This window comes from Oncorhynchus keta, chromosome 34, assembly GCF_023373465.1.
Source record: "Oncorhynchus keta strain PuntledgeMale-10-30-2019 chromosome 34, Oket_V2, whole genome shotgun sequence".
Taxonomy (NCBI): Eukaryota; Metazoa; Chordata; class Actinopteri; order Salmoniformes; family Salmonidae; genus Oncorhynchus; species Oncorhynchus keta.
Genome location: NC_068454.1, coordinates 30,068,991 through 30,081,195, shown reverse-complemented (window position 1 = coordinate 30,081,195; position 12,205 = coordinate 30,068,991). Strand labels below are relative to the sequence as shown.

The 12,205-nt window shown below is 39.8% G+C and overlaps 1 protein-coding gene across 2 annotated transcripts; it reads right to left on the bottom strand.

Moving 5' to 3' along the window:
• Positions 1-331: 331 nt before the first annotated feature.
• Positions 332-11,309, bottom strand: LOC118366907 (ELL-associated factor 2-like). 2 transcript variants are annotated; one of them, XM_035749739.2, is made up of 6 exons: positions 11,111-11,309; positions 10,584-10,678; positions 10,360-10,496; positions 9,989-10,161; positions 9,308-9,577; positions 332-1,984 (listed from the first exon to the last, which is right to left on the bottom strand). In XM_035749739.2, the coding sequence occupies exons 1-6, from the start codon at positions 11,211-11,213 to the stop codon at positions 1,935-1,937; spliced, it is 828 nt and encodes a 275-aa protein (XP_035605632.1). In that variant the 5' UTR covers positions 11,214-11,309; the 3' UTR covers positions 332-1,934. The 2 variants fall into 2 exon arrangements, with proteins under 2 accessions (XP_035605632.1, XP_052349566.1); XM_052493606.1 differs by lacking the exon at positions 332-1,984 and adding an exon at positions 4,456-5,646.
• Positions 11,310-12,205: the final 896 nt, after the last annotated feature.

Sequence of the window (12,205 nt, the reverse complement as noted above, 5' to 3'; positions counted from 1 at the left end):
GCAGTAAAATATTTTTTACACAAACATCCGTTTCATAAACGGGAGACCGAGATGTGAAGAAAAACATGGTTGTTTTGTTCTACCTTGTGTAGGGGTATCTAAAAAAGATGGGGCCTTGCCAAATGTATCCCTCTGATAGCAAATCACAATATGTTTCTATATTTGGTAATATTTCAATTTACATCTAGGAATATCACTGGCAGAATTTCTAATTTGCAAATTTTTTAATTACATTAGTATTGCATAGCAGCTGGGCCCCCCCAACTTGAGTAAGAGAATAGTGCATAACGAAGTATAAACAAGATAAATAAAAGAGACCTAACACAAACGCTGACAAACAATTTAACGTTTTATTTATCGAAAAAGAAAAAAAGTCAAAATAGCTACTTATTCATGACCACCTACTGAATCCAAAATTCTTCCAACATATTACTATTATTATTATTACAATTTCTCATTATTTATCCAGTCAGAGGCTGTTTCCTCACTTTCTGCCCTTCTTTCCCAGTTGCCCGAGTTTGTTATGAGAGGTCATGGTTGTTACATCCCAATAAATCTCTCCTTTCTCCTGAAGTGTGCTCTCATTCACAACTCCCCACAAATATAAAGTCATTGGATTGGTGGAGGCATGGGCAAGGTAGAGATTCCATATACCAGTGATTTCCTTTCGAATCCATGAAGGGAATTGAACAAGTTCACACTTCGGGAGAAAGGAGAGATCGCGACGCACCATATGTTCTCACATAAAACACACATTTCCTGTTTACAGAGATGGTGCAATAGCAAGATACGAGATATGACCTGGGCTCTTTCTCAGAAGTCGTTCCTGGATTCCTCACGTGTCTCATGAATTCCTTGATGAATCACCTCTTTCTTAAAATTCAATGGAGAAGATCCAAGCTTAATACCCTCAAGCCTTCTTCCCCAAAGCATTTTTTAGAACGAGTCAATGAATCAAATCAGCGAAGCACTTGAGACTCACCCCTGTAACAATAGCAACAGAAGAGATCGTAGTGAACGGAAAAGCAGTTCTAATTACAGCTCTGAAAACTCACTGGCAACAGGCACTAGGAGTTTACCTACACTCCCATTGCTCTGATGCCCATAGAATATAATAAGCTGTTGGTCTTTGAGTAAATATGTTAAATATAAATAATCATAATTCAGATTCAAGTATTGAAGGTTTAAAGCTACAAAGCCAAGTAATCTTTCAAATACATTAAGTAGCAACACTGAGCAAAATCTTTAAGTTGCGTGTAGCCCACTAGGCTAAATCAATCCATTTCAAGTAGTGCAATAGTTTCCTCAAATACCCCCCACCTTGATATGTTGCTAGGCCAAATATATTAAACAAAAAAAGTAACTTGAAGATAATTCCTAATAAACTAAATGATATGATTGCTTCAACCTATTCCCTATATTTTAAGAGTAATTATTTCACAGCAGAAAGGCTAAGTACTACAACTAATAAAACACTGACGCTATCCTTGATAAGAGCAGTACCTTGTCTGTTCAAATCAGGAATATGGTTCCCAGTTCACTTTGGCCAACTAGTAGTAACACTAAACTAGTAGTAACTAGTAAATACTAAAATGTACAGTGAAAATAATCCAGTTCAAATGTGTAGATAAGAGAATTGATCACAACTATTGGCCCATGTCTGTCAAAAAGGCACTAACAGACAGACAAGTTCGACTATTGATAGAATTAAGACACATTAAAACTGAAATGCTGGTGGGGTGCCGAGCGGTGTTGCTTCCGGAGGTGTAGGGGTGCAGTCTTGTTTGGCATTAAGAAGATCACATCCATATTCCATCTTCTTATTCCACTTCTGTTATGACTGTAAAGGACGCCCATCCATCTGGAGGTCAGTGCAGCTGTCCACAGACTGACATCTTGAACACACCCACAGCATTATAGTGGTCACTCACTGGTCAGTCATCGTCACTTTCACTGCCAGACTCACTTAATTGCAGGTCATTCTCTGCAAAAAGATGGAAGTGGGAAAGTTATAAATCCATTGAGTTCAAGTGGTGCATTTAACCTCAACACCCCCATACCATGACACAATATAGAGAATTTGAAAAACACGCTTCGAGCCTGACTAGGTTCTGTATGTCTTACACGTACAGTATAGCCTACATTAGGGTTGGGCGATATTACGGTATAAATCGTAAATCAACCATGTTTGACAGACATCGTCAATGGCGATGACATCCTGATGTGTCAGACAATAGTACAGTCGTGGCCAAAAGTTTTGAGAATGACACAAATATTAATTTCAAAAGTTTGCTTCTTCAGTGTCTTCAGATATTTTTGTCAGATGTTACTATGGAATACTGAAGTATAATTACAAGCATTTCATGTGTCAAAGGTTTTTATTGACAATTACATAAAGTTGGCGCAAAGAGTCAATATTTGCAGTGTTGACCCTTCTTTTCAAGACCTCTGCAATCCGCCCTGGGATGCTGTCAATTAACTTCTGGGCCACATCCTGACTGATGGCAGCCCATTCTTGCATAATCAATGCTTGGAGTTTGTCAGAATTTGTGGGGTTTTGTTTGTCCACCCGCCTCTTGAGGATTGACCACAAGTTCTCAATGGGATTAAGCTCTGGGGAGTTTCCTGGCCATGGACCCAAAATATCAATGTTTTGTTCCCCGAGCCACTTAGTTATCACTTTTGCCTTATGGCAAGGTGCTCCATCATGCTGGAAAAGGCATTGTTCGTCACAAATGTTCCTGGATGGTTGGGAGAAGTTGCTCTCGGAGGATTTGTTGGTACCATTCTTTATTCATGGCTGTGTTCTTAGGCAAAATTGTGAGTGAGCCCACTCCCTTGGCTGAGAAGCAACCCCACACATGAATGGTCTCAGGATGCTTTACTGTTGGCATGACACAGGACTGATGGTAGCGCTCACCTTGTCTTCTCAGTACAAGCTTTTTTCCAGATGCCCCAAACAATCGTAAAGGGGATTCATCAGAGAAAATGACTTTACCCCAGTCCTCAGCAGTCCAATCCCTGTACGTTTTGCAGAATATTAGTCTGTCCCTGATGTTTTTCATCGAGAGAAGTGGCTTCTTTGCTGCCCTTCTTGACACCAGGCCATCCTCCAAAAGTCTTCGCCTCACTGTGCATGCAGATGCACTCACACCTGCCTGCTGCCATTCCTGAGCAAGCTCTGTACTGGTGGTGCCCCAATCCCGCAGCTGAATCAACTTTAGGAGACGGTCCTGGCGCATGCTGGACTTTCTTGGGCGCCCTGAAGCCTTCTTCACAAGAATAGAACCGCTCTCCTTGAAGTTCTTGATGATCCAATAAATGGTTGATTTAGGTGCAATCTTACTGGCAGCAATATCCAATAGCCTGTGAAGCCCTTTTTGTGCAAAGCAATGATAATGGCACGCGTTTCCTCACAGGTAACCATATTTGACAGAGGAAGAACAATGATTCCAAGCACCACCCTCCTTTTGAAGTTTCCAGTCTGTTATTCGAACTCAATCAGCATGACAGTGTGATCACCAGCCTTGTCCTCACCAACACTCACACCTGTGTTAACAAAAGAATCACTAACATGAAGTCAGCTGGTCCTTTTGTGACAGGGCTGAAATGCAGTGGAAATGTTTTTGGGGGATTCAGTTCATTTGCATGGCAAATGACAAACAGCAGAATTTTAATGTAATATCTACACACAGAAGCCCATTATCAGCAACCATCACTCCTGTGTTCCAATGGCATGTTGTGTTAGCTAATCCAAGTTTATCATTTTAAAAGGCTAATTGATCATTAGAAAACCCTTTTGCAATTATGTTAGCACAGCTGAAAAAGGTTGTGCTGATTAAAGAAACAATAAAACTGGCCTTTAGACTAGTTGAGTATCTGGAGCATCAGCATTTGTGGGATTACAGGCTGAAAATGGCCAGAAACAAAGTACTTTCTTCTGAAACTCACCAGTCTATTCTTGTTCTGAGAAATGAAGGCGAGAAATTGCCAAGAAACTGAATATCTCATGCAATGCTGTGTACTACTCCCATCACAGAACAGAGCAAACTGGTGTCTACATTAGTTTCAAGTTTGAGAAACAAACGCCTCACAAGTCCTCAACTGGCAGCTTCATTAAATAGTATACGCAAAACACCAGTCGCAACGTCAACAATGAAGAGGCGACTCCGGGATGCTGGCCTTCTAGGCAGAGTTAAAAAGAAAAAGCCCTATCAGGCACTGGAAAGAGAAACTCTGCCTCGAAAGCCAGCATCATAGAGTCGCCTCTTCACTGTTGACATTGCGACTGGTGTTTTGCGGGTACTATTTAATGAAGCTACCAGTTGAGGACTTGTGAGACGGAGACGTTCACAACATAGACATTTACAACATTAACAATGTCTACACTGTATTTCTGATCAATTTGATGTTATTTTAAATGGACAACATTTTTGCTTTTCTTTCTAAAACTAGGAAATGACCCCAAACTGTTGAACGGTAGTGTATACACACACATACACACACACGTAAAAAGTTAACACACCTACTCATTCAAAGGTTCTCTTTATTTTTTACTATTTTCTACATCATAGAATAATAGTGAAACCATCAAAACTATGAAATAACACCTATGGAATCATTTAACCAAAAGTGTTCAACAAATCAAAATATATTTAACATGCTGACCAGACGGGACACGTCGCGTGGGCCGCAAAATAAATGTTGAAATCCATGTTATTCAATTATTGCACCCACACTGCTCGCACACGCCAACGAGTGTCTGCGGTGCCAAGGGCTAAAATATAACTCCTTCCTATTTCTGACGCAGATCGCGCTGAAAGTCCTGCCTCTCCCATCTCCTGGTTTATAGAAGCAGGTACCCACGTGCCATCTCCTCATTGGTTATACCCACGTGGGTGATTGAAAGACTGTTTTGCCGGTTTGAAAGATTGAAAGAATGTTTTGCCGGTTGTCGTGGTAAAAGTGTAGATGCCAATCACCATATAAGTTCAAAGATGAAAAAGCCTGGAAGGAGGAGAGATGACTAGAAACGATTCGGTTGGCCATTTCGTGTGTGGATTAATTGTCGGAGTGGAAGACCTTGTGCATTTCAGGTAAAATAACAACTCAATGTTTATATCCCAGGACAAATTAGCTAGCAACAGCAAGCTAGCTAAATAGGACAAATTAGCTAGCAAGTGCAACTTAACTAGCTAAATTGACATACATGTTTAATGCTTTTCGACCTGTCCCCAAATGAATGTCATTGGTTCAGAGTTTAAAAAATATTTTAACCTGCGTGTCGTGATCGCGTTTGATGTAGGGGGACAAAATACATTTATGCACGGTGGTACACACGGGCAGCCGGTCTGGGTTCCATGTAAGAATCTTCAAAGTAGCCACCCTTTGCCTTGACAGATTCGCACACATGGCATTCTCTCAATCAGCTTCATGAGGAATGCTTTTCCAACAGTCTTGAAGGAGTTCCCACATATGCTGAGCACTTGTTGGCTGCTTTTCCTTCACTCTGCGGTCCAACTTATCCCAAACCATCTCAATTAGGTTTAGGTCGGGTGATTGTGGAGGCCAGGTCATCTGATGCAGCACTCCATCACTCTCATTCTTGGTCAAATAGCCCTTACACAGTTTTTGGTCGTCATTGTCCTGTTGAAAAACAAATGATAGTGGGAATAAGCCCAAACCAGATGGGATGGCGTATCGCTGCAGAATGCTGTGGTAGCCATGCCGGTTAAGTGTGCCTTGAATTCTAAATAAATCACAGACAGTGTCACCAGCAAAGCACCCCCACACCACCTTCTCCATGCTTCACGGTAGAAACCACACAGGCAGAGGTCGTCCAATCACCTACTCTGCGGTTGGAACCTAAAATCTCAATTCTCACCGGTTTAATGTTCATTGCTCGCGTTTTTTGCCCAAGCAAGTCTCTTCTTATTATTGGTGTAATTTAGTAGTGGTTTCTTTGCAACAATTCGATCATGAAGGCCTGATTCACAGTCTCCTCAGAACAGTCGATGTTGAGATGTGTCTGTTACTTGAACTCTGTGAAGCATTTATTTGGGCTGCAATTTCTGAGGCTGGTAACTCTAATTAACTTATCATCTGCAGCAGAGGTAACTCTGGGTCTTCCTTTCCTGTGGTGCTCCTCATGAGAGCCAGTTTCATCAGGGCACTTGATGGTTTTTGCAACTGCACTTGAAGAAACTTTCAAAGTTCTTGAAATTTTCCAGATTGACTGACCTTTTCATGTCAGTCTTAAAGTAACGATGGACTGTCGTTTCTCTTTGCTTATTTGAGCTGTTCTTGCCATATCATGGACTTGGTCTTTTACCAAATAGGGTTATCTTCTGTATACCACCCCTACCATGTCACAACACAACTGATTGTCTCAAATGCATTAAGGAAAGAAATGCAACAAATTCACCTTTAACAAGGCACACCTGTTAATTGAAATGCATTCCAGGTGCATGAAACTGGTTTAGAAAATGCAAAGAGTGTGCAACGTTGTCATCAAGGCAAAAGGTGGCTGCTTTGAAGAATCTTACATATATTTTATTTGTTTAACACTTTTTTGGTTACTACATGATTACATGCGTTATTTCATAGTTTTGAAGTCTTCATTATTATTCTACAATGTAGAAGATTTTAAAATAAAGAAAATCCCTTGATTGAGTAGGTATATATATATATATATATATTTTTTTTTTTTTTTTACAGACATGCCAAATTACCTACCTACTCCAATTTGCCATAGCCTTTTTCAATACATATGTGGTAGGTAGGTAGACTTAGCCTACTATTCACATAATGCAAGAGTAGGTCTACAATGTGCCAAAAGCTGCGCAAAATGTCATGATCAACTTTCAAACTAATCTAGGAGGCCAGTAACAGAGTTCGATCTCAGAAAGTTCTTGTTGTTGGTGAATAGCCTACATACAAACATGATATGGTAATAATGAGAGAGAGAACCAACAATTGCCAGATAGAATAATCAAATGGGAAGTTAAAAGAAACCTTAATTTTCTGGCCTCCAACTGACCAAAGCTTCAGGAAAAACAAATTGTGTGGAGCTGGAAACACCATGCAAACCAATGAAGTACACGTTACCTGTACAAGTTAAACTTAAAAATTAATATTTCTGTTATTGTGGAAGTGTTTATTCGCGTCCTTGAATTGCGCAACTGGCATTACATAAGCAGCACTTTCGTTAAGCAGGAACAAAAAATAAAAGAATTAAAAAAATTCTAACCCACCTTTGGATAGGCTACACATGACTAAATAAATATTAAATTACCCCAAAAAATGACACTGCAAATAAGTAATTTTAAGGCACACATTTTTTTGGGGGGGGGTTGTATCATTTTATTTACACAACATGCCTATCACTTTGAAGATACAAAATATGTTTTTCTTGTGAAACAAATAAGAAATAAGACAAAAAGAAAAAACAGAAAACTTGAGCGTGCATAACTATTCATCCCCCCAAAGTCAATACTTTGTAGAGCTGCCTTTTGCAGCAATTACAGCTGCAAGTCTCTTGGGGTATGTCTCTATAAGCTTGGCACATCTAGCCACTGGGATTTTTGCCCAGTCGTGAAGGCAAAACTGCTTCAGCTCCTTCAAGTTGGATGGTCTCTGCTGGTGTACAGAAATATTTAAGTCATACCACAGACTCTCAATTGGATTGAGGTCTGGGCTTTGACTAGGCCATTCCAAGACATTTAAAATGTTTCCCCTTAAAACACTTGAGTGTTGCTTTAGCAGTATGCTTAGGGTCATTGTCCTGCTGGAAGGTGAACCTCCGTCCCAGTCTCAAATCTCTGGAAGACAAACAGGTTTCCCCTCAAGAATTTCCCTGTATTTAGCACCATCCATCATTCCTTCAATTCTGACAAGTTCCCCAGTCCCTGCCAATGAAAACCATCCACCATTTAAATGGTGCTCCGTGGGATGTTCAAAGCTTTGGATATTTCTTTTACAACCCAACCCTGACATGTACTTCTCCACAACTGTGTCCCTGACCTGTTTGGACGTGTCCTTGGTCTTCATGGTGCCACTTACTTGGTGGTGCCCTTTGCTTAGTGGTGTTACAGACCCTGGGGCTTTTCAGAACAGGTGTACATATACTGAAATCAGGTGACAGATCATGTGACACTTAATTTGTTAAAGTCCACCTGTGTGCAATCTGTGTGACTTCAGAAGGTAATTGGTTGCACCAGATCTTATTTAGGGGCTTCATAGCAAAGGGGGTGAATACATATGCACACACAACTTTTCCGTTTGGAATGTTTTTTTTTGTTTTTTTTAACAAGTAATTTTTTTCATTTCACTTCACCAATATAAATCTGTTTAAAATACAGGTTGCAATGCAACAAAATAGGAAACATTCCAAGGGGGATGAATACTTTTGCAAGGTACTGTAGGTAGGATGTGAGTTCTGCGCTGGCCCGTTGTTGTGCACTTAGTGTGACTGTTTGCTTAGCTCTCCCAAGTAGACTGCCCATTGATTTCTTCTATAGTGAACATGCCCAATTGATCTCAGTCAAAATTGTCCAAAATCACCATTGAAAGTGTTTCGTATCGCACTGTAGGCCTAAAATGTTTAGTTCCAAATCACCATTCAAAGTTATCAGTACCACATACCACCATATGATTGGTTTATATTTATCAAATGTATTTGCACACAAGAAAATACAATATTGGTAAGATGATTTCCACATCGAAGTCTAATGATTAGACTCTAAATCGGGTGATTTGTGCATGACAGAGGCTTCATTACAGATCATTTACTGCATTGCTAGGCAACACAACTACACGCTCCCCCAGCCCTGGGAAAAACAAATAAATAGACAATACAATCGTATATCAACAATGTTTGGACAGGTCGATGAGATGATGTGTCATTCCAGACATCGCCCAACCCTAGCCTACATCCACAGTAATGCAAAAATAAATTCTGATATGGCAATGCAAATATAAAATGGTTCTATACAAGTATTTAAAAGCTGCGATGTGTGACTTTTTGGGCGACCAACCAAACTCTCATTGAAAGTAAGTCTAAGATGCTATGCTTCCTGTTCTTAAGTTTCTTTTACTTTCTGTTTTGTACACCAGCTTCAAACAGCTGAAAATACAATATTTTTGGTTATTTAAATTATATTTCAGAGCGGTTTAGATGGTATAATGATTCTTGTTTTGTCACAAAGTGAAATTAAGTGAACTATTAGAGTTTTACAGGAGAGGAGATAGACTGACACAGAGAGTAAGTGAGAGTGAGAGAGACGGGAAGATATAGGGATGAACTTACTTAGTGTGCTCAATAGGTGTCCTCCACTGAGAGTTGGTGATGGTGGGGAGGTGGTGGTGGTGACAGTGGTGAAGACAGGCATGCCCTGGTGGGGTGGTGGCCCTGTGGGGGGACCCCCAGGGGGTCTAGGGGGAGGGGGGTGCCGGGACTCGTCCTCAGAGTCACTACCGCTGGAACTGTCCCCACTACTGGAGGATGAGGAGCTGTGGGAGTCTGAGGACGAGTCCCCACTACTCATCTGGTCCATGACCCGCGCCTCTGCCATTAGCTCTGTAGCACACACACACACACGAGAAAACAATGATGTCACCTCTGACCTTGAATCACAACACAAGAGGATTTACAAACATAGCAATTGCTTAATTTATGTGACCATGGACTAGAATTTGTACAAATATACAGAACAAAAATATAAAACCCAACATGCAACAATTTCAAAGATTTTACTGGTCAGGTCATATCAGGAAATCAGTCAATTGAAATAAATAAATGATGCCCTAATCTATGGATTTCACACTTGTCCCCAGCACAAATGTCAAATTATTGGAATATTTGATTTCAGCTCATTGAACATGGGACCAACACTTTACATGTGTAAATGGACTTATATTTTTGTTCAGTGTAGATGGTTTGAGAGAAGGACAGCTTTTACACACGATGCTCTACTTGTGGTCTACATACCTCTCTCAATGTCATCCATGGGGGAGGCAGGGGACATATTCTCTTTGGGAGGAGAGCTCTTGGAGCCTGCTGGGGTCTTGCTGCTGCTACCATTACCACTAGTCTTCATCTGCTGGCTCAGACGACTGGTCTGCTGCTCTATACGAGACTGGATCTTACTGCTGCCTTCAGCCCTGACAACAAACACACACACGATTATAGTTAACAACTAAATATGTAATGCAAATCAGAATGACAAGATAAACTAGATAGGAAGCAGTTCAAAATGGAGAGTTAGTGTCCAATAAGAAATGCTTATTGTTTCTCCATTGCAAAAATGTTTTGCTACAGTTTGCCCAAATAAACAAGTTGACCGTAGTCTGTCCACCCACCTGGTCTTCTTAACAGCAATGTTGCTGTTGAGTTTCTCCAGACGGTACTCTCCAGTATCGTGGTTTACGATGAGAATACATTCCTTCATATAAGGCCTCTTGGATCCTTTGAAGACTGTTACAGGGGCAGTGGATCCCTGGGTTAAAGAGGAAAATCAAGGTAATCAGTTGATCACTGGATATAAAGAATAAAGGAGGGGATAATTTACGTGCTTAATTCTTACCTCCAGATTGGGCAGTGTGATAGTAACTTGTTCTCCCTTTCCCACCTCCAGCTCCCCCACACAGGCGGTGTCAATGGAGGCTGGTTTAAAGTCATCTGGATCAAAGAGATAAGAACAGTCTGAGCTCCAAACTACTGAATTACACAGCAAAGCATATGGGCAGACTGAAGGCTACGCACAAAAACATCATTGGTTTGGTCCATTCTGATAAAATGAAGTTGAAGTTACCATTGTTCATCAACAGATGGAGCAACAAGGCCACCACTATTGTTGTAGCTACTCAAACGAATCAATGGATGCCAGAAGCAAGTGCGGCTAGCCAAAAGCCCAATTAAAAGTACAAACATGTACGGTTTAAACTAAGGACTCTAAATGGACCACTAGATCACTTTTAATAAAGTGACATCGATTTAGACGAAGTAGCTAGCTATTTAATTTGAATCATATGTTTTGGGGGTTAACGTTAACTAGCTAGCTAATATTATCATAGCAAGCTAGCTAGCAAGTATGATCAAAATGCCACATACATCTCACCGTGTGGTAAGCGCCTTTTGGTTGTTTCTCAAATGTTTCGCCTAATTTCAAAACATGTTCGATATTATCAAAGTTTGAGTATGTTATTCCATTCATATTCTAATAAAGGTTTCAACCATATGTTAACAAACATTAAACTTTCCCCCTCCATTCGATACCATCTATGACCGAATTATGGACTTCAAGAGATACAATTCTGCCCTTTCTTCGTTGTGATTGGTCAGACTGGTCTATTTGCGTTTTTGATTCGTTCAAAGACTTGTCAATCAACAATTGGATAATTCCAGGCGGAAGTAGTTTCCGTGCTAATGTCACATGACATGGGTTTTCATAAAACAGTACAGTACAGTATGAAGATAGACTAAAACTGCTTCTCCAATAGAAATCCCCGATCACACTTATAGGCGATGTCATGGCGACTTTGGCTAGCTAAGCCCATGCGCAGAAACACGTCATCAGTTCGTTCTTATGTCAGAAGATTTTTTTGTGAGTTAGAAGATTTTATTTTAAAATAAACTACTATTAATGTTCATTGGAGAGACTGATATTTTGTTTTATTTTGATCCAAATGATATGGACGGTGATTTAAGATTCGCAGTTCATTTGTTTATTCTTTATCCATAGAATGAAGTGGGAGGAGAACAAAACCCTCTTCACATTATTGAAGATAGAATTTAAATATTATTTTGAAATGATCAGTAAATGTAAAAACAAAAAAGCAATACGCACCATAAAACTTTAATACAAATTGAAAATGTATCTTGATATGTAATACTGTTAGTTTTATGTACTATTTTTTGTATATTTCTGTTTTTGTGTTTGTTTTATTCATAATAATAAAAAATGTAAAAGTCTAACGGTCGTCTCGTGCCTAACCGCACATGTGCAGTCCGTCAAATCAAAGACACTCCTTCAATATAAAATAGATTTTTACGAAAATGAAATGTTTCATATTGTCACATTCACGACGTTGGAGTAATAACATGTTCAACTACTTAAGACATTGTGTGAAATCTAAGTTGTGCGTTTAGATTTTGAGAAAATTCACAACTAATGAAGAATCTTTCACTTCTCTCATTGACTTATCA

Bases quoted from the DNA above. Each gene is read 5' to 3' on its own strand.
- LOC118366907 (XM_035749739.2), bottom strand. From the start codon at position 11,213: ATGAATGGAATAACATACTCAAACTTTGATAATATCGAACATGTTTTG. The intron at 9,578-9,988 runs GTATGTAGACCA...TGTGTGCTACAG, and splicing joins CATGGATGACATTGAGAGAG to AGCTAATGGCAGAGGCGCGG. The intron at 1,985-9,307 runs GTAAGTTCATCC...ATCTTTTTGCAG, and splicing joins ACACCTATTGAGCACACTAA to AGAATGACCTGCAATTAAGT.